This window comes from Echinops telfairi, unplaced genomic scaffold (genome assembly GCF_000313985.2).
Source record: "Echinops telfairi isolate 266 unplaced genomic scaffold, ASM31398v2 ScPeMD7_16;HRSCAF=60, whole genome shotgun sequence".
Classification (NCBI taxonomy): domain Eukaryota; kingdom Metazoa; phylum Chordata; class Mammalia; order Afrosoricida; family Tenrecidae; genus Echinops; species Echinops telfairi.
The window spans coordinates 1,922,203-1,944,314 of record NW_022103913.1 but is presented as its reverse complement, the minus strand read 5'-3'; the positions used below and the strand labels follow the sequence as shown (position 1 = coordinate 1,944,314).

Here is a 22,112-nt window from a genome sequence, read left to right as displayed (position 1 = left end):
TCAACAGTATAGGCACTCATGGGTTATAGGGTAAGAACTACTCAACCGTGAAGCCACCCATGGGTTATAGGGTAAGAACTACTCAACGGTGAAGCCACGCATGGGTTATAGGGTAAGAACTACTCAACAGTGAAGCCATGCATGGGTTATAGGGTAAGAACTACCAAACAGTATAGGCACTCATGGGTTAGGTGGGTGATGCTGTTGGAATAGAATATCCTTGAAGTGGTGGCTAGATAACCTTTCCCATCTGAACTCTGGACAATGCCATCTCCACATTTGGTCAGGGCAGGGTTCTGATCACTACTATAGTCTGCCTACTACCAGATATTAACTGGAGGCTCAAGATACCTCCTGCCCCCTTCACCCCCACACTTGTCTGCCTAATGATTGGCAGTACGAGTTCCCATTGCACACATTCAGTGATGGGTAACTAAATGCTGGACCAAATTAGAAGAGCTCCATGCTCCTTGGAAGGGCAGTAGAGGAACGCTGACCACCCAACTCTTTTCACCCAATATCAGGAAAATAACCTCTTCTCCGACCTCATTCAGTTAGATAAGGATCCAGCAGTTTATTCCTGTAAGAGAAACATAAGGCACAAAGACATATAGTTTGTCAAATAGTTTATTGTCATGTACTTAATATATCATTCATTTATTGTTCAGCCATATTAAGAAGAGTTGTGTAATCATCACCACAATCAGTTACAGAACATTTTCTTCTCGCACTCGTTAGCTCGTTTCTAACTATCTTTCCCAATGTTAATCCAATTATTGTCTATAAATTTACCTATTCTGGATTCCATAGACAGAAAATTATACCAACACAAACAGGAAGAAAACAAAAAACAATAATGACTAGACAATCGGAAAAAGTTCCCGTTCTCTTATTTTTCCACAAAATGTTTGCAGCCCTTCATATAAGACAGTTGAGTAGAAATGCCTCATATGAAATATGTCTCATGTGTATATACATACCCAAATAAGAGGGCTTCAAAATTTTCATGGAAATATTCCATTTTTATTTTTTCACAAAATTTTCACACCACTCTTGGTGATGTGAAGAGCCATTAGAAAGGAATGAAATATCTAAGTTACACAGTCAATGAACTCGGTATCAAGTATTTATATAGGACACACTGAACAACAGTGTGCTACATTCTCCACTGCATTCTCCAGATTAAATACTATTTTAGATCACAAAGCAAGCTTCAAATTAAAAAATATTGAAATAACACAAAGCATCTTCTCTGATCATAATGCTGTAAAACTAGAAATCAATAACAGAACAAAAAATACATAAAAATCAAATAATAATGTATTTAAAAATTAAAACTTTAAAACGAGAATTAAAATATAACATACCAAAACCCTTTAGACACAGCAAAGACAGCTAGAGAGAATGTACATGGCAAAAAAGAATGGGCCAGTATGAATAGTTTAACTCCACGACATGAACAAATAGGAAAGAGGCAACCAAAGAAGTCCACAATCACCAGAAGAAAAGAAATAATAAAGATCAGAGCAGAAATAAGTGGGGAAAAAACCAAAACTGAATAATACCAACACTTGTCTTTGAAAGAAGATCAATAGAGCTAACAAGCCACTGGTCATTCTTATTTACCACTGGTGTCCATAGCTAGAACATTAAGGCAAGAAAGGGACATAAAGGATATTTGGGAAGGAAAAAGTAAAACTTATCTGCAGATAAAATGGCCCTATACATAAGAAACCACAGAAGCTCCACTAGAAAATGACTGAAAAGATTCAATAGCTTGGCCAAGTACAAGGTCAACATTTAAAAAAAAAATCACCTTGGGTTTTCCCTACTAACTCTTAAGGAGGACTCTAGAAAGGAAATCAAGATGTCAGCACCATGTTCAATAGTCCCCACCACCATCACCACCACCAAAGTATAAAATACCTAGGAATAAACCTAATGCGCGATGTAAGAGTTATGCAAGGAAAACTATAAAATACTATTTTTTGAAAAGCTAAAACATCTACAGAAATGGAAAAACATTCCAATCTCAGATTGGAAGACGACGTTATGGAAATTTCAATACTACCCAAAGTGAACTACACATATAATGTAATTGATATAAATCCCATTAACATTCTTACATGAAATGGCAAAACTAATTTCCAGCTATAGGAAGGAAACCTTGAATAGCTAAAGCAATATTGAAGAAACATGTCTGAAGCCTCAATACTTGCTATACAGTCATGATAATAAAAAGTCTGGTTCAATGTTAGACACACCACTCAAAAACTCATTGCTGTCTGATCAATTGTGACCCTGCAAGACAGTACAACTGCCACTGTGGCAAACATATAGATTTTAGAACTTTAGAAGTAATTCTATCCATTCGGGGACAGCTGATCTTTGATAAAAGGTCAAAGTCCATTTGGTGGGGGGAAAAAAGTCTCCTTAATAAATGATGCTGGCAAAATTAGGTGTCCACTTGCAAGGAAATGAATAAAGGTCCATAGTTCAAAGAAGGGACAAAAACTAACATAAAATGAACCAAAGAGCTAAGTGTTAAGCTAAAACTATAAACATCCTATAAGATAGCATGGGGTCAAAACTCAAAACAAACCAAATTCAGAGCCATCAGCCAATTTTAACTCTTAGCAACTCTTTTGTACAGGGGTTCTCAACCTGTGGGTCATAACCCCTTTGGGGGTCGAATGACCTTTTCACAGAAGTCATCTGATTCAGAACAGTAGCAAAATTACAGTTATAAATAGCAACAAAAATAATTTTATGGTTGGGGGTCACCACAACATGAACTTTATTAAAGGGTCGCAGCAGTAGAAGGTTGAGAACCACTGGTTTAAAGGTTTCTTGCATATAGAACACTTCAACAACTCAACAAAAAGTCAAACAATCCAATAAAACAAATGGGCAAGGACATGGGCAGATACCTCATTAAAGAGAATATTCAAAAAAAAGAATATTCAGGCAGTCAACAAATGCATGAAATGTTTGCGATCATTAACTATTAAATGCAAATCAAAGTTAAAATGAGATACCATATTACCCCTGTAAAAATGGCAATGATAGGGGCGGGGCAGGGATATGACCCATCAAGCTCACTCCTAGATAATATAATTGTAGAGAGAAAAGAACAGGGGCACAAATAGACACACATGCAGGAGAAAGATGTCTCAGAAACCCAAAGGGGCAGTTCTACTCTGTCTGATAGCTGGAATCAACCAGGTGGTGGTAAAAAAGGAAGAAAGAATATTCATTGCAGTCTTATTCACAGTAACAAGAAGATGGAAACAACCTACTGTATATACTCAAGTATAAGCCGACCCGAATATAAGCCAAGGCACCTAATTTTACCATTAAAATGCTGAAAAACCCAGCTTATATTCGAGTATATACGGTAGGTGTCCATCAGTGAATTAATGGATAACCAAATGATGATACATACATGCAGTGGAATACTATGCAACTGTGAAGAATGGCAAGTCCATGAAATAACATGAACGGATCTGGAGAGCATTTTGTTAAATAAAATAGATCAATCACAAAAAGACAAATATTGTATGGTTCTATTATTATAAGTAGTCAAGAATACACATACACACACAGGGGAACATTTTTTGATGGTTACCAGGAAGGAGTGGGAGGGGAAAGAGAACCACTCTGGACTGTAGGCACAAGTAACTTTTGATGATGCGAAAAGACCAAATACAGGTTAAGTCAGCACAATTTGAAAAAGGGAAATAAAGACACTAAGAAACACATAGGAGCCGCTGGACTGCTAACCACAAGGTGAATAGTTCGAAACTAACTGCTCTGCTAGAGACAGATGAGACTTTCTGTTCCCATGAAGAGTCTCAGAAACTCACAGGGGCAGTTCTATCCTGCCCTGTAGTGTCACTGTGAGTCATTGGACTTGATGACAGTCAGTTTTGGGGTGGAGAGTAGGGGATGGTTCCCTGGGGGTGGTCCCCCTTGATGTATGTGGACATGTATATGTATGCATTAGTGATATATATATATATATAGTTTACATATATAAAACAAGCCACATATGGAGGCTTTCTGGACATATTCAAACAATTTATGGGATTCGTTTACTGGATTTAGGGCTATAGTGTTAGGAACCTGGACTAAATTCAAGCTTGGGACCATAGTTTGGGATGAGAATTTAATCAATTGGCATAACATATTTCACAAAGATAGTGTTCTCCACCATAACTTGGTGAGTAGTGCCTGCAGTCTAACAATCTGACCACCCATCTAAGATATAACTGTTGTCATATGGAACAAAAGAGAATGAAGGAGATTAAGACTCAGAGAAGTAAACTATAGCCTACATGAACCCCGATCACTTCAAACATGAGGCTAGAAGAACTCGATGCCCAACTGCCCTCATGACTGTTCTCATCAGAAGATCAATAGAAGATCTCAGATAGAATGGAGGAGAAAAATCAAGTTCATTAAGAAAAAAATAGTCCGGACCTACTGGAACAGTAGAGACTAGAGAAACCCTTGAGGCTATTGCCCGTACGATACAGTTTGAACTGGGAATTTAAGCTATTTCTGCAGGTTATCAGTCAGCCAAAAGATTGGTTTTTAAAGTAAACTATCACTGTGAGTAATACACTCACTTAAACATGTGAGAGCAAATGGTCAGTCAGCAGTTACTCAAAAAGCAAAAGTGAGAAGTCAAGGAGGGGATAGAAAGCTAGATAAATGGAAACAAAAACATAGAATGGCATTCAGAAAGCTGGCACATTGTGATAATTGTAACCAATGACATGGGGTAATTCGCATAAAAATTGTTGAAGCAGAGCCTAATTTTCTTTGTAAAACCTCTAAAAAATATATATTTTAAAAAGCAAACTAGGGACTTGTTCTACTTCGAGTATAATGACTAAGCGGATAATTGTAGGAAGTGAGGCTTGGATAATTAAGTGATAGAAAGCAAATAGTTTAATCTCTCTTTGTAAATAGTTATCAAAATTTAACCACATGATAGGTTAATAAATTATAATACCAAAAAGGTAAAGGTTAAGGCCTGATGATTTCTTAAGCGTGTGAGACTGATCCGTATTCTCGGAGATAGGTTTGATGCGCTGGACTTGAGTCATCTTCACGGTTCCCCTTTCTCTAGGTCTCTTAGGAGGTTTTAACTTTGACGGGGAGGCGTCTGACAAGAATTGTGTGGCATTTCTCAACAGTACCAGGATCTGTGTGCCCTTGGGAGACAATAAAGATGATAAGCCAGGGCACAGTTTACATGGCCTTAGCTTTCTGGGGCATTCAGTACGACCAAGTAAGCAAATGAGAACAAAGTGGTTACAAATGATAACTACTGTAAAGAGAACACCACAAGCATTGGATTGGCAGGCAAAATACTTCTTTGATCAGGAAGAGTGCTATTTTGACTAAGGTCTACATGATGATAAAAAGCCAATGGCATAAAGTACAGAAATTGCAATGTTTGGGGCAGGAGGGTATTCCAGTGTAGAGACCCTGTAAGCATGGTTGACCATGGAAGTAGGGAAACATGATCGAATATTGAGGTCTGAGTTCAGCAGGTCCTTCCTGTGTAATTTCTTTTAAAAGGGTAGAATTAATATTTTATTGTCATTTATAATCAGATGGTAGCTGGGTATATAGTCTTCATACTTCATTCTTCTTTCTTGTAAATACAAAAAGGTTTACACAGCTGATGGCTGGTTACATTTTCAGGAAGCATAATTAACTTGTTAATGGTAGCTTCAAGTTTTACCTTATTAGCGCCAAAAAATTCACCCACCTTTTGTCCCCTGTGTAATTTTTTAACCCATGCATAGGCAGTTGGATTTTACCCTCTCAGCAGCAGTAAACTGTAGGTGTGTTTTCTTAAACAGGGCTTAGTTGTCAGGAATGCCTTATAAGGGGCAAGACTAGAATCTCGGGAACTTGAGAGGAATTTCGAGTTGTTTAAGATTTGCAGTGGAGAATATGAAAAATGATCAGATCCAATATATTTTGGAGAGTAGCTCATGACTTATTGAAAACTGGAGATTATCACCTGAATATTCGGTGTGAGCAGCTGAGTGAATGATGGTGTTACCTCAGATAAGGAAGCAGGTTTGTGATGGGGAGCACAGTTTTGTTTAGGCCACATTAAGTTTAAGACAACAGCAAGGATACAAATCTACTGAAAGCAAGTATATAATAGATGCCGTGCAACATGTAGACATGTTACAGTTTTTCTACTCAATGCCAACTCAATAACATTTCTATAGGGTAGGATAGAACTGCATCGAAAGATTTTCAGGGCTGGAAATCTTTACACACAAAAAAAACTGCCACATCTGTGCCCTAGAGGGACTTTGGGGTTTGAAGCAATGACTGATTAGCACCCCTAGAGTTCCTCCACTGTATTTTAAATCAGTTGTATTTTAAAGGAACCAGAGAAGTTAGCATGTTTCTAATTATTAGACTATTAAAGGAAATCTGATCATGCTTAGGTTATTAGATCCAAATGAAGCTTATTTGTTTTTGTTTTTTTGGAAGTGAATGGGTTACGTATCGTGTTTGTAAGCATATATTTCAACTTAGTAATGTGAATCACATTTGTTGTGAAATTGGGTTATAGAAAGGAAAAGTTGAGATCATTCAATGTGTACATACATTGTGACTTAAAATCTGCTCCAAGTGATTTTTTTCTTTTTTGGCAGAGGGAGCATTTCATAAACCATTTACCTTAAACATGGATCAATTTCTATTAAACAGGGCTAGAATTTTTTGTTGTTGATGCATTTTGACAGTGGTTTCCAATTTTAGATATATTACTGCACATGATAGTCATCAAAATAACATAACCTGGTATTTTCAAGGCATTGCTTTAAAAAGTTGGAACTTGAGGTGGGTGGAAAATGGCATCCAAAATATTATTGCATGAGCTAAAGTGACACATTTCCTAGAGCTTGAAAATTTTGAGATGGTTAAAATTCTGGAGTGTTTGGATTTTGGTCACTACTTGACAGTATAAAGTCAGGATGCTAAGGTCATAGAAACATTGTAACAAACATTAGGTAACCATTTAATTATCCCAGTAATTTTACTATATTTTACTGCCACAGTTCACAAATCTGTGAACACATTAGTCTGTCACCAGTACAGTTGGCTAATCTCTTTGAACAGCTGGTGTAACATGCATTATTACAATGGGGTTTAGTTCAAATCTGGACTTTTGAAATCTATGAAATTAATAAATGTTTTATATTCTTTGATAACATTTACTTTTAAAATTTTCTAATTAAAATATTTTTATGTGCAGAAATGTGTGTTCTGTAGTAAGCCTGTTGATTTTAAATTGTCAATTTTTTTCATTAATAGGTTTTTTAATCGTTTTGTTAGGATTAATAGATTTTTTAAGTTAACTTGTGTTTAACTAGGAATATTTCCAGTTTTTAAGGAATCGGCATAGTTCTTATTCTGTATTCATGTATTTTATCTTTTTTGGCAAACTGAAAAATGGTGTTCATTTAATGGAATGATGCGAGATGTAGTTATAAAATATTCCCATGTTTTTTGTATGTGGTCTTTTAAATTTAGTATGTAAGCCCTACTTTTAATGTTTGGTCATGTAAAAGACAAAAAGGTAATAGACATAATCACTTCTAAAGTCAATCTTATTTTAATCTGTCTCATATTCTTTGTTAAGTATAAAAGTAATTAATTTAAAACCTAAGTAATGCTGTGTGATATGTACCTTGACTGAAAAATCCTAGGTCACACAATCATGAAATGATGGTATGAATTGGCCTTATTATTAACCAAAGTCATAGAATATTGCGACATTTGGAAAACTTTTTTTTTTTAATGGCACATGGTTCGTGGTGTGGATTTTTGCTGCATTTTGTTCAGTAAAATCCAGCATGATTCTAGTCACTTTTTGATGTCATTTCCTCTATTACACATTTTACTGCAACTATTTAGGGATTTTTTTGTATTGTTTTCAGTTCTGGGAATACAGTTCCTCACTCAAATATGTGATTGACACATTCTATGGACTCCATTCCAGCATGTCTAATATGACCCTCACCCTTTAGATCTCAGCCCAAGCAGTTCTTTAGAGAGATTGCTCTTTACTGTGCTTTCTAAATAGGTCCCTGCACTTTTTTCTCAATGTATTATGTTTCTGCAATTCGTAACTGCAAGTTCATCTATGTGTGTTTAATAACTGCCTTCCCAACTTAGGCTGAAAGGCTTTCTGAGGGTATGTTTTATTTACCACTTTAGCACAGTGGTTCTCAACCTTCCTACTGCTGCCACCCTTTAATATAATCCCTCATGTTGTGGTGACCCCCAACCATAAAATTATTTTTATTGCTACTTCATAACTATAATTTTGCTACTGTTATGAATTGTGCAACCCCTGTGAAAGGGTCGCTTGACAACCCCCAAAGGGGTCATTACCCACAGGTTGAGAACCACTGCTTTAGCATTTCGTGGTGGATGGAGCTAGGGTGCTTCTAAGATTTTTTTTTTAATTCAAAATTGCATTCTTTCACTCCACATTAATTCTTCACTGCCTTTTACTTCTGCTGCATTTGTAGTCAATAGCATGTGGGTTAATCTACAATCACTGTGTCAGTTTCAGAATTAAATAAAAATAGTATATAAAGAGGTTTGCTCAAACTTTGGATTGCAAGAATTGAGTTGATGTGAGTCAAATTGTGTTTTACTTAGCTTACTTAAAAATGAATAATCATTTTCATCACAATGTATTGCAATGCTGCCCCAAACAGTGCTGGGGACATTGTATAATATGTAGAACATGTATTGCACCTTTCTAAGATATGAGATAGTCTGAATTTTTATTGTTTCCCAAACTGAGCAAAATCGCTCCCTGCAGGGTGCTGGAACAGTTGTGCACAACTGCAAAAGCAGACACCTACACTTCATCCTGGATTATGGACTACAATACAAAAGTTTTCATTGCCAGGGAGTACTGATTGATTGAATAATCCTGAGAAAGGAGAAACAGACCAAATAAGTTGGGGAATCTATGGGTTAAGTGTTAGGCTGCTAACTGCAAGGTCATTGATTCAAACCCACTAACCCAATCTGTTACAGAAGAAATAGATTGCCTTCCCCTGTAAAGATTTACAGTTTCTAAAACCTTAAGGACCTATTCTGTCTCCTAGTGTCACTGAGTTCGAATTGACTCGATGGTAGTGGGTAGTATTTTATTGGAGCTTTGCTTTAATTTTTCTAAGGGGTTGCCGTGAGCAACACTATCCTTTGAATCCATTTTCACTCTTGGGAAAAGGAATTATGGTATGGCCTGCGTCCACTCCTTCCTGCTAATATGCCTTTAACTAAATCACCAACACTGTGAAAATGAGGAAATTGAACTAAATTTGCCATTTAGACTCTCTAACTGAAAAATCCATTGATTTCAGATCCCTTTTATTGCCCATGTAAAATATGAGGGGGTTCTCTCCCCCCCCCCCAAAACAAAACAAAACAAAACAAAAAAACCCAGAATTGCTCTATTGCCCTGGGCAGAGCTGACATCAAGCAACTCACTCTGAGTTGCATCCTGTGGTGTTCCCTGGGAAGGTTCTCTCTGGGCACAGTGAATTTTTTCGTGAAAGCAGTTTTGCTCGAACCTCCTTTTTTGTGATGGCCAATTTAAGTGAACAGCAAGTGGCTGTGAAATTTTGTTTCCTGCTTGGGAAAATTGCTGAAGAAACTGCTGTGATGTTGAACACGGCTTACAGGGACAGCACTCTGGGAAAACCTCAAGTGTGCCAGTGGTTTTCTTGTTTCGAAAAAAGTGAAATGTCAATTGATGACAAACCTTGTTCTGATATCTCTCAATATCACGAATGGATGAAAATGTCCACTTGTAGTGTATTTGGAGTTCATTCCCCAGATCAGACTGTTATTCATAACAGTGTGGAACAAAAAGACCTGGTTTGTGGCAGACTGGGGACTGCTTTTGCTACCACAACAATGTACCTGCTTATGCAGCTATCTCAGTGCACCAGTTTATGCCTCTCTTGCATCATACACAGTACTCACCTGACTTTGCTCCATGTGACTTCTTTTTGTTTCTGCAAATGAAGAGGGACATGAAAGGACGGCGATTTGGTGACTTAGGAGAGGTCAACAAAAACACGAGGGAGGTGCTGTCAGCCATCCAAACAAATGAGTTTGAAAAATATTTCCAAGAATGGAATCACAGATTTAAGTGTAATGGAGAATACTTTGAAGTTGATAAAGTTGTTTTGTAAAAAATTTAAATGTATAGCTTGTGGCAGGGCGGGGGAGATGGGGTCGGGTTTTTTTTGTGGGGGGGGGGCTACCCCTCATTTTGATGTAGGTGAGCCCGCTCATTGCCGTTTCTTCTATTAAGACTCAACTGTGGTCCTGTAGCACAGAGTAGAACTGCTCTGAATATTGTTATGGAAGCAGATAGCTTAATCTTTCTCCCCAAGGTGCCCTGATGAGTTTCGACCCCTGGCCCTTTGTTTATCTCCAATGTGCACTTAACTACTGTACTACCATGGTTCCTTAACCTAGAGAGATGATTTATTATTTTGGCATTGCAGCTATACTTACTGTTAATTACCAATAAGAAATGCAAAGCACATTACAGTGCTCTATGTGTAATGTTACTGAGTGTAACTTCTTACATTTTTAATACTTCTGGATACTTTGCTCACAGAGTTGAGTTTCTAAAGTTTGGTGAATGATTTATACATGTCATTAGGAGGGCAAGTAACAATATATAATTTAGTGGTTCTAGGCATTATTTGTAATTGTCTTTCCGTAGGTGTTAATGAGAATGCATTCTTGATAGATGAGTGGACTTTTAATGTAACAAATTTGAGTAACACAAAAAAGAATATTATTTAGTTTATAGTAATATCATTTGCTTATAAAATATATTTATGGTTCTTGACTTTGACTAATTTTAAAAAGTGTTATGAGGGACAGGATGAGCTATTCTGACTCAAAAGTTTGCCAGACCTTGGGCTCATGGGTTCAAACTGCTGACCTGTGGTTAGCAATCCAACTTATAACCCACTTCGCCACCAAGGCTCCTTAACAGACAGTATAAATTTTTTTTGGTGAACAGTTCTTTATAAAGTAATATTAAATTTACAAGGCGCATTTCATACCTTTTTCTTTTTATATTTGGATTATCCTGGTTCTTGAGTTATCTGGATTATCCTGATTGTGGAAATGTTAGGTTTATAGTGAAGGAATCCAAGTTTGTGTTATGTCCCTTAGTCACATAACTCAAGAGATTCAGGAAGGAAGATGGGCCTCAAAATCTAGCCTTGTGATTTCAAACCCAGTATGATGTTTATATATGTTATTGTCCTTTAATTATGGACATTTTAATGAAATATTATTTACTTTTAAAACTATAAAATATCTCATTTCTCTCCTTAACTAAACAAATTAGAATCGAAAGTATTTTGTTTAAAGACTTCCTTACTTAAATGACAAAATAATTGTACGTTTCTTATAGTTGTAAATAGTTCATTAAAATTTCTAGTCTCTATTTCAGAGAACATTAAAATGGGGTAATTGTTCCAGGTAATTTGAAAAATCTTAATTTTTGTTTTAAATAATAAAATGTAAACAGTTTATTTTACCTAGTGTACTTTATGAACTGTATACGTTTCATGACCAGGGAGTAAGGACTTGTTTTCCATATTGCTTGAAATACTTGAAAATCCAGGAAGTAAATTCTTGAAAGTGTGTCTTGTAAATTTTCCCCTTAACCATGGTAATTTGATTCCATACTAGGATTGCTTTAAGTGCAGTTAAAAATATTTTAGCTGTGAGACCTTCTTTATTCTTACAGTAAATACTACAATATGTTCAGTGGAATTCTGCTTTCATTAATGAAATCTGAAAACTTTGATTAGACAATGAAAAAAATTACTGTTAAAATAGCCGTGAATTCATTATTAAAGTTCGTCCAAAAGATTAGGTAGCAAACTATATGAAAGAATTATAGTGTTCTCACAATGAGGCATAACAGGACTTCAGTTAACATTGTCAAAATTCACCTTGTAAATAAAATGTTGCTGAATATGATACTTGTTCCTGTATTTTACCCTTTTCTTCTAGGGACCTCAGCTATGAAGTGTAAGTTTCACTGTCCTTTGCCAGTTGGAAAGGCTCCACAAGCATGGAGGCATTTTGTACATGCGCCGGCGCTGGCAGGGTTCCCCCTCTTGTCACAGACCACTTTATGTTTACAAAAGCATCTGTGCTGCGAGAGGGCATGTGAAAAGATGCCAGTCATGTAATGGGAGAGTGTTTTGTTTTACTTGTTTTCATGACAAACTATATTTGTCTCGTGTGTACTTAGTAAGTGTTGTCTTTTTTATGTAGGGAACTTTATACATGAATGCTTATGGAGAGAAGCCAAGTCTTTTGTAATCATTGTTTAAATCTTCATGATTGTGTAAGTAGTAGGAAGTTGAAATAAGAATATCAAATAAAGTTTTAATTTATGAAGAAAGTTGAGAATAGTATATGGTTGGCAAACAGTTTTGGGTGCTGCACATTTTACATGAGCAATCTGTCGTGTTTCCCAATGCCACAAAGAAATAAACAAGTCTCCAGTTCAAGGTTAAATGTGCTTTAATCCTGATTTCTAAAAAAATAATAGATAAGGTCTCTGAATTAAATTGGATCTTTTTCACTGTATTTAATGATTCATAATGATGTCACATCTCAATTTTTTCCACAAAATTGCAGACAGCAAGTTTTAAGTAGCTAAAGGAACAAGGAACAAGTAGTTTCTGTGCATTGACTGACATGAAAGGTAACACAAATGAAAATAAGTGATATGATTAAATGTGAAATTTAATTCTGAAAGTCTTTTATAAAGTTGATAAGAATTTTATCTAAGGGTGTTAATTAAGTTTTGATGATTGAAGTATAAAGCTTGCAGCAAAATTAATATTACCTGTTTTCTCAAGATCCATGAAGAAAAACCTACTGCCTAGCTTTTAAAAATCTGTGTAAGTTGTCCAAATTTTAGCACTAAAAAGTAAGCCACATATATATTCCTTCTAGTTTTACTCTATGTCAAGGTTATACATAAAACTGCCTTTTCAGTCTGCTTCCACTTTCTTATAGTAGTTATATAAACAGCATATTTTTGTAATTTTTCCTATTCAAGGAAAATACTAGCTAGCTGAGGGAATGAGTCTGAAAACACCACCTGTTCATACAATCTTACCCAAAAGGTTGTTGAAAACATTACTTGTCTCTTTTACATAAGTCAAAAATAGCTTGTTCAAGGTCATGAAACTTCCTTTTGATTTAAGATAGTAACATTCCCAATAGATATTGAATCCACTAGAAAAGTGCAAAGGTCAAAATAGCTCATTTTGAGGCTTGGCTAGGAAAGACGACAAATAGTGATAGTAGAAAAGTAGAAAGGAAAAATAAGGTGACCTTGGGACTAGACATTTTTAGAGAGGACATTGGCATTGAAGAGTATACTAAGAACATTTCAAGCTCCTTAGCAACCTTTGCTCTGTGCCTATTTTGATATTTGTTGACTTAAAATTTGAGTGCATGCTTAACAGACAAGATCCTTCGTAAAAAAATCCTTCTCTAAATTCTACTCCTGCCCCCTCCAAACTAAGTAAGCCCTCAATTAAATGCTTCTATAGGACTTGAGTTCTTTTTTAGTAATTTATACTTATGATACTCCTAATTATTTGATGTCTGTCTTTTCTAAAGTGAAGATACTATCCATTTTGCTGTTACTACTAACTTAGCATTGGTGGTGCTCATTAAATATTTGCTGCTCATTAGGCTTATAGGCCGACCACACAAAAGAAAGGGTTGGTTGAGGTTAGTACTATGAAGGAAAGCATAAACACTTTTATATTCGGTAATTAAGGTACTTTATCTTTTATTGAATCGGTCCAGAGAGTTTGATAAGCAAGACCTGTCATCCCAATTTTAGTCTACCCATGTAAGATTTTCGGTTTAAACTTTTTCTTTCAGGTCCATAGTGATTATGCAAGTTTGGGGGTTTGTTTTTGTTTTTGCGGGGCAGAAGGGTGGGGTGGAGGGCAAGAAGTAACTTATCTCTAACAATTCATCTAGCACAGTGAGAAGACCTCACCGACATTCCTCTGTAGGGATCTATGGTAGAGGATAGAGTTTGGATAGCTTCATCAGAAACTTGTGTAATACTAAGATAATTCTTTTGTAGAGTTTTCCATCTGATGAAGGTTGGCCATTTGCAAAATATCTGGGAGCTTGTGGAAGAACGGTGGCTGTGAATTATGTTGGAGAAGAACTGTGGAGTTATTTTAATGCACCCTGGGAAAAACGAGTTGACCTTGCTTGGCAATTAATGGAAATAGCAGAGCAGCTTACAAACAATGACTTTGAATTTGCACTCTACCTCCTGGATGTCAGCTTTGACAATTTTGCAGTTGGCCCTAGAGATGGGAAGGTAATCATTGTGGATGCTGAAAATGTTTTGGTTGCTGACAAACGATTAATTAGACAAAGTAAGTACATAACTTTTTAAAAAATAGTGTTTTTTAGTACCTAATTTTTCCTGTCAAAATACTGTTTATATCCGTATGATGCCAGCCTTTCATCTTTGCTTATTTGTATCTTTGCTTATTTGACCAGTATCAAGAAACATTGTATGTGAACTCTTAGTCAAAATTGTTTCTCTATATTTTATGATACAAATACTGTGTGTGTACCATCTTTAACATATATGGTGTTCTATGTCTGAGAGGACTTCAAAAGTTTAATAGAAAAATTCCCTATCTTTTGATTCCATTTGTCCGGGAACTTTTTGAAGCCTCCTTGCTTTATGTGGTTTAAGAATGTCATGCAGAGTTATGTTTACTTAGTTAAAGGCCACCAGAGAGACTGCAGTGCCTTCATGGCTGCCTTCTTCGAGCCTTTCCTGAGTTAGTCCCTGCAGTCATCAGTTTGCTTTTGTGTAAACCAGTTGAATAATTGCTAACCCTGTAGATCTGACTGGGTTGGGCGTTGTTACCCCTTACCTAAAGACCTTTGTCATCACAGGCTAGGTGAGCAGAACATGCGAATTGTTCTGAGTTTAATGTGACAGGGCTAGACATAGTTCGATTACCAGCTTGGGTAGGAAGAGAAATTGGAAGGGTTACCATTGCTTCAACGTGAGGGTCTTTTCTTTTGCCCTCCTTCCCCAGTTGCAGGAGGATCTTTTGATGAGCAATGACCGAAGATATGTGGCACCTAAAGATTGCCACGAATGTGACAGTATTGCGAGGTATACTGGGTTAACACAATTGTTGCATGATTCTCTTAAATACTTGGTTTTCCCCAGCCCCTTATTTTGATTCTATGTTCAACAAACAACTTTTTGGTTCCTTCCTTGCATAGTGTTCATGTACTTCTTCCTCCTCCCTCCTATAAGTGATGAAGCAGCTCCAGGCTTTTCTTTTTTCAATGTGTGCGATGAAGTGTTTTTTGTTTTTTTGTTAATGGAGTTGTGCAGTTTAGCTAAGCATAAAATTAATTTTTGTCCACTTCATGTTATGGAGACAGTTCTGGATTACATGTTACACTTTAGACCAACTACTTTCTGACCTTAGGTGAATCTGCCCATGTATTCTTACATTTGTGTTCTTACATTTCCTCCTGTAAATATTGCTCCCATCTGACTTAGCCTCTGGCCAATTTGTTCCCAGATATCTCCTGGGGTAGTAATTTAGCCCCTTGGTGTGGAAGGCCCATCTAATCAAGTGGCATTACCTTCTTTTCTCTTCCCAATAAACGACCATTATGTTTTCCACAGGGAAATTGAAGTTCTGCTGTGGAAACCCCTCAGTGCCCTTCCCTTTTCCACCAGTTGAAAGAAAATACATTTACCCCTCATCTTTGGACAGTCCAGATCCTACTTTAAGAACTTGATGTATCACATAGCTTTTTCAGCTGCCCTCTTAATCCATAGACAAGTAAACAAGTAGACGTTAGTAAACAAGTATATTAGTATAATAGCTAGTAATTATTAGATATTGTTATCTAATCCAATAAAACATAATAAACAAGTATCTAAGACCCATTTCTGCTTTAAAAAACAGTATCCCAAGTATAGTTGGAAATTACTGCTATATCTCCAGCATTCTCTTGTCTCTCAATTATTTTAAAAATATTGCTTCTTCTCTTTCCTAAGCTTCCATTCATTTTTCAACCCATTAAAACCTACATGGCTGCCTTGTCCTTAGTAACCATCTAATTAGCATAATTTATGTTAAGACTAAAACTCAGAAGAGTGACACCTTTTTGAATCTTCCTATCTGTGGCTTCCTTCAATTACTTTCATAAAAAGCAATAACCAAATTTGTGACCATCTAGTCCATTCTTACCCATAGGCTCCTTTATGAACTACTTTCATGTTTTCTTTTTAAAACATCAATCAGATCTTCCTAGTCTTCCTGCTTAATGTTTTTAATGACTCCCCACTGTTTCTCAAGTAATATCTAAATTCCTTTCTGTGGCATTATCTCCCTGCAACCCTCCCCATAGCATTTCCCACAGTTTTTTATAGATGTTTATTGATTTTCTTTTTCACACAATAGTAAGCCATTGAGGGGAAGGACCCTATCTATTTACCATTATTTACCCCTGCCCATCCACTCCATCAAGTGGATTTCAGCTTATATTGACCTTCCATAGGGCTCAAGATGGTATATCTTTACCAAGTAGGTAACCTCATTTTTTTCTCTCAGAGTGATGGTTTGAACATCTAATCTTGCAGTACCTAACACACAGTGCCACCAGAGTTCCTATGCCATCAAATAGACATTCTAATAATTATCTACTGAATAAATTAGTATATTTTGTTTCATTCAGAGGACTCTCCTTGGCCAATCCCTTAAGCATCAAGACTCTACCCTAAATTTTCTCTTTTTTTCCTTCATTCCCTTTCAGCCATAAGAATCACCTGGGGATCTTGTTAAAATTTAGAATGTGATTCATTATACCTGGGGCAGAAATGTAATTTCTCAGCAGGGGGTTGAACCAAAATGAACTGCTTCAAACCCTGTTTTTAACACACCTTTCTATACAAGTTCATTCACTGTGAAGTTCTATAAAAGTTCGCACATATGCTAATGGTTGTAAAATATATGTGCTCTACTTCTGACCACAAAAACCTAAATCTAGTTTTTGACTTATACTTACATGTATGACATCCACCAGAACACTTCATAACTACTTCATTTTTACTTTCTTTAATCCTCTGCCCGACCTCCTCACCTGCTAAAGCTCATCACTTTTAATTGTCTCTACCGGATCATTTAATTAGAAGTTTAAACTGTAATTATACACTCACTTGTTAATGTTTGTTCTCAAATGTTTCTATACCCTGCCTCTTCCTTCGGGTCCTCTTCTAGTTTCTCTTAATATTTTTGTCCTTCCAGTCTTTAGCCCAGAAGGCTATGATATTTCTTTAGCTCCACTTGCAAGCCTGACCCAGATGCCTGCCTCACGTTCCAGCCTCAGTGGACTGATGGGGCTTCCTTAACCAGCTGGAACAACTCCTTAGTTCATGCCTTCCGTTGTCTTAGAGCAGGTGCCATTTCCCTCATTTCTGTTCAGGCTTGCTCGTCATTTAAGACCTAGATTGATTGTTCTCTTCTGTGCAGCCTTTTGCATCGCTAGCCCTGGCTTGTTGCTTCCTCTGTAAGGTGTGTCATTGCTCTACAGAACACTTTCCATGCTGTTGGAAGCCTCTGCCAGACCAAACTCTTCAGCAGGTGCCATATCTTGGTCCTGCCTGACACTGGTGGGCATCATCATGCAGCTCTAAGAGCAGATACTATTAATGTTAATCAAAGAAGTGTTTTGTTTTAGGAAGAAATGAAAGCATTATTTTGAAATGTATTTTTCTATTTCTTTTTCCCCCCTTCCACAGATAAACCTGAGAACTGGGATGTATGGTACGAAAGCAAATTTGATGACTGTGATAAGGAGGCTTGCCTATCGTTTTCAAAAGAAATCCTCTGTGCTCGAGCCACTGTGGACCACAATTATTATGCTGTTTGTCAGAACCTCTTATCCAGACATGCCACCTGGCGTGGCACTTCTGGGGGACTCCTTCATGATCCACCAAGTGAGATTGCCAAAGATGGCCGCCTGGAGGCCCTGCTGGATGAGTGTGCCAACCCAAAGAAGCGCTACGGCAGGTTCCACGCAGCAAAGGAACTGCGAGAATATCTAGCACAATTAAGTAACAACGTGAGGTAGTCCTTGGTGAACTGCCTCTTTTCTTTCTCTATCTTAATAGCACTGGCTAAAACCAATCCACCAAAAACTCTGGAGAAACAAATTTGGAGGTATTACATTCAGAGGATGATAAATTTGCACTGATAGAACTTACTGTATGTTAACATCCATCAAAATAAGACATTACTTCAAAAATTACATGATGCTTCTACAAATAAATATGCTGTTACGCTTTGGAGACTTGAGCTGTCGTTGACTGCTTTGTCCCCCCTGAATGCCTGAGTGGATTAATGATACTGTTAGCTATTGGAAATGAGTCTGATAGTGAGTGACATTGGTGTATCAAAGGGTACTTGGTACTTGACATAGTTTGCATTAGTCTCATGATTTTGTGAATCTACATTTGCTTTGAATGTCAAATTAGAAGGCCTGTTTTATAGGCCACCTTTTCCTTATGACACAGAGTCCCCCCCCACCCATTTTTGTAATTATTATTAAATTTTATGCTTTGAGGTTATTGTTAGTGTTCATTTAAGTTTTAACTAGTTTCATTCATTGTGGTGCGATACATATTTACTGTTAGGGCAGGATTCCCAGATTTACTCTTTCTGAAAGATAAATATTTTATTATGTAAATACTCATCCCAGCCCTCCACCAGGTTCACCCTCCATGATTTCCCCATTGCATGAGATTCTTTCAGGCTCTTTAACAGTTATGGCAGTAATTCTCATTGTACACTAAACCAGACATTTGGCATACGTTGCGAAATTGCTGTTAGTCCTTTACAGAAGACACTGAAGAGTGTAACTGCTAGCAATCTACACCTTGAAATTACTTTTGGCTCAGAAAAAATATATAACCTAGTATTTTTTAAGTGCTAACTAATTTAAAATAGTATTAGATAAGCCAAAGATATAATAAACCTCATCTCACAGATAAATATTAAAATAAATTTGGTCGGCTACTTAATTTTACCATCCATTTCCAGTACTTTTACTTGAACTCTTTCATTATTAAATTTATATCTTCCCAGTTGTCCTTTAATGTTGAAAAGTTAGGCTTCTGTGTTCAAGTTATCTATGTTTAACTTAAGAATATGTAACTTAGAATAGCCTTTCATTAATTGGTAGTTTTGCAAAATTAGCATGTTAGCCATCATTGGAATTTAATCAGGTATCATAACCTTATATAATTATTAATGCACAAATAGTTTTTATTGTAAAGCAGACAGCTTAGATTGTCTGCCTACCCTGGTCTTCATTATTTAATTGCTAATCTAAACATTAGCATATCAAATTTAAATATGGGGTTAAAAGTTACCATGCGTCTAAAACTTTTAGGCTATTTAAGAAAGATTTCGTATAAATTACCTATTATTGAAGTAGGTAACATTTCTCTGTTATATTCCTTTTGTTTACAGTAGATTTTGGTGCACTGTGAAGTGTTTAGTTCTAGGTTCTAGACTGACCTTATTTTAAATCAGAAAGTGGTTAAAATATGCACAACCAAAGCCAAGTTTTTTCTTTTTCATTCATTCAGTAACTATTTATTGAGCATCAGCTCTGTCCCAGGCACATTATTAGCTGCTACACAGTCTCGAACATGACATATGGTTAAGTAACTTTACTATTCTTGTCAGCTACTTTAATTATCCATTTTTAAATTTTATTGTCCAAACCAAGATGATACTTTCGTGTTCTTTTACTATTGTGATGGAAATTCTACTTATACCATCTAAAAGGTTGCTATACAACAGAGTAGGCCAAATTTAATAAAGTGAATTCCAGTTTGAAAACTGGAGGGAAAAAGGTAAGAGCTCTTTATAAAGTGGACTGCATTATGTTCATTTTTATGTATCAGTTTATCTGCATATCCCATCTTGCCTTCAATGAACATTTAAGCGCTAGACATTTTCTTAATCTGACTTTTTACAACTTTGGAAAATTTTTTAAAGGAGTAGGTAAAAATACTGATCAACATTCTTCACTTAATTAAAAACTTTAAAATATACATTCCCAAAACAGCACCTTTTATGTTTGATAGACATCCATTACAAACCTTCGACTGCTAGTCACAGAGAAGATTTTCTGTGGGTTATCAAACATTTATCTTACCTTTTGGAGGCGTGATTGTGACTGCAAAGCAAGAAGTGAGAAAACACTGTCCACAGTGATGGCACTTAAAGGAAGTTTATTTAGCTACGATTTCCCCCAGGAGGTTTATATATGGGATTTCTTTGACTTTTGGGAAAGGTTGAGAAGCTGGTAAAAGAATTAGGAATTAAAACTTACAGGGAATAATATGTATGTGAAAAGCAATAAATATTTTGTTCACTTTGCTATCAAGATGTTCACTATCAGATATTTATTATAAGCAGCAATTTATATTTTTAATCATTACCCATTATTAGATTGCATTAAATATTTTTGAATCAAACATTTGGGGTTTGTATGTGCATTACGATTGTCTTTTGTACTGTATGTTACTGTTTAATTTGAATATTTTATCAAAACTGTCTCCCTGTGCCTTTATAATATAAAGTTGTTTCTACAACTTTTAATGATCTTAATAAAGAGTACTTTAAGAATCACATTTTTCAGATTATCTCTGAACTCATATCCCAATGTCTTTTGAGTGGAAAGTGAGGTGGTTATAGATAAGTTGTTTGGTTTTAGGAGGGGAGGTTGTATGTATATTTTTAAAACTTTGTGGAACTATGTTGAGACACTCGACTGCTCACTGAAAGGCTGGAGATTTAAGTCACCCAAAGGCTCAATAGGAATGAAGACTTGGTGTCACCTTCAGAATACTCTGTCATTGAAACACTTTCTTGTTCAGTTCTACTCAAACACACACAGGCAACTAGGATCTTGTTGGCTGTGAATTGGGCTTAAGGTGCAGGTATGATTTATTTTTCTGTAGCTTTAAATAATGTTTTTAAAAATCATTTTTGAGACTTTAAAATGTAAATAAGAGGACTAATATAATGAACAAGGAGCGTTGGAGTAATTTGAAACGTCAGTGGTTCAAAACCAACTACTTCACTGGAGAAAGATCCCTTAAAGCAGCGATTCTCCACCTTCCTAATGCCTCAACCCTTTCATACAGTTCTTCATGTTGTGGTGACCCCAAAGCATTAGAATTATTTTCATTGCTACTTCATAACTGTTATTTTGCTACTGTTATGAATTGGACAACCCCTGTGAAAAGGTCGTTCAACCCCCAAAGGGGTTGCGAACCACAGGTTGAGAACCACTGCCTTAAAGAGTTACAGGATTACTCCAACTAATTACTGTAGAAGAAATGTTAGACTATAACTGCTTTGCAATTTTTAATGAGATGAATAGGCAATGATCCTCACTGACTCCTAATTCTGTTGAGAAGCTGATGATTAACTGGATACACCAGAGCAGCAGCATTCATACCCTATAGATAATCTTACCACAATGATTTGTCTTTTGGTAGGATACAATAGGAAGTATCTTACCAAAAAAAGCCAAATTTGATCAAGCTTTTATAGCTGTACAGTAGTGAAAATTACAGAATAGAACACAAGCAACATGGTAGAGTACACTAGGGGTATCATCAACAATATTGCGAATTCAGGCAACTCCACAAGATAAATTTGTTTTAAGCAGTGGCAAGGAAAAGGAGGAGTAACCCTTGCATTAAAAGAGAACTAAATAGAATATGTTCCCTTAATATCCTGACTTAACTAGATAAAAAGTTGAGAGAGAAAATTCAGCAACTAACCATCCACTTTAATTTTTCCCTTCACCTCTATGGTAAGTTCTTTATAAGTCTAACTCTAGGATATGAACTTTTTTAGGGTTCCTAATATGACTTTTTATTT

At 36.2% G+C, this 22,112-nt stretch overlaps 1 protein-coding gene across 1 annotated transcript in view; it reads left to right on the top strand.

The window, feature by feature from the left end:
* DIPK2A (divergent protein kinase domain 2A) overlaps nucleotides 1–20,851 on the top strand; it is a 30,787-nt gene extending 9,936 nt beyond the window's left edge. The window contains exons 2-3 of the mRNA XM_004712060.2: nucleotides 14,234–14,537; nucleotides 17,948–20,851. Of these exons, the coding sequence (XP_004712117.1) occupies nucleotides 14,234–14,537; nucleotides 17,948–18,279 (636 nt within the window). The 3' untranslated portion in view covers nucleotides 18,280–20,851. The remainder of the gene's footprint in view (nucleotides 1–14,233; nucleotides 14,538–17,947) is intronic.
* Nucleotides 20,852–22,112: the final 1,261 nt, after the last annotated feature.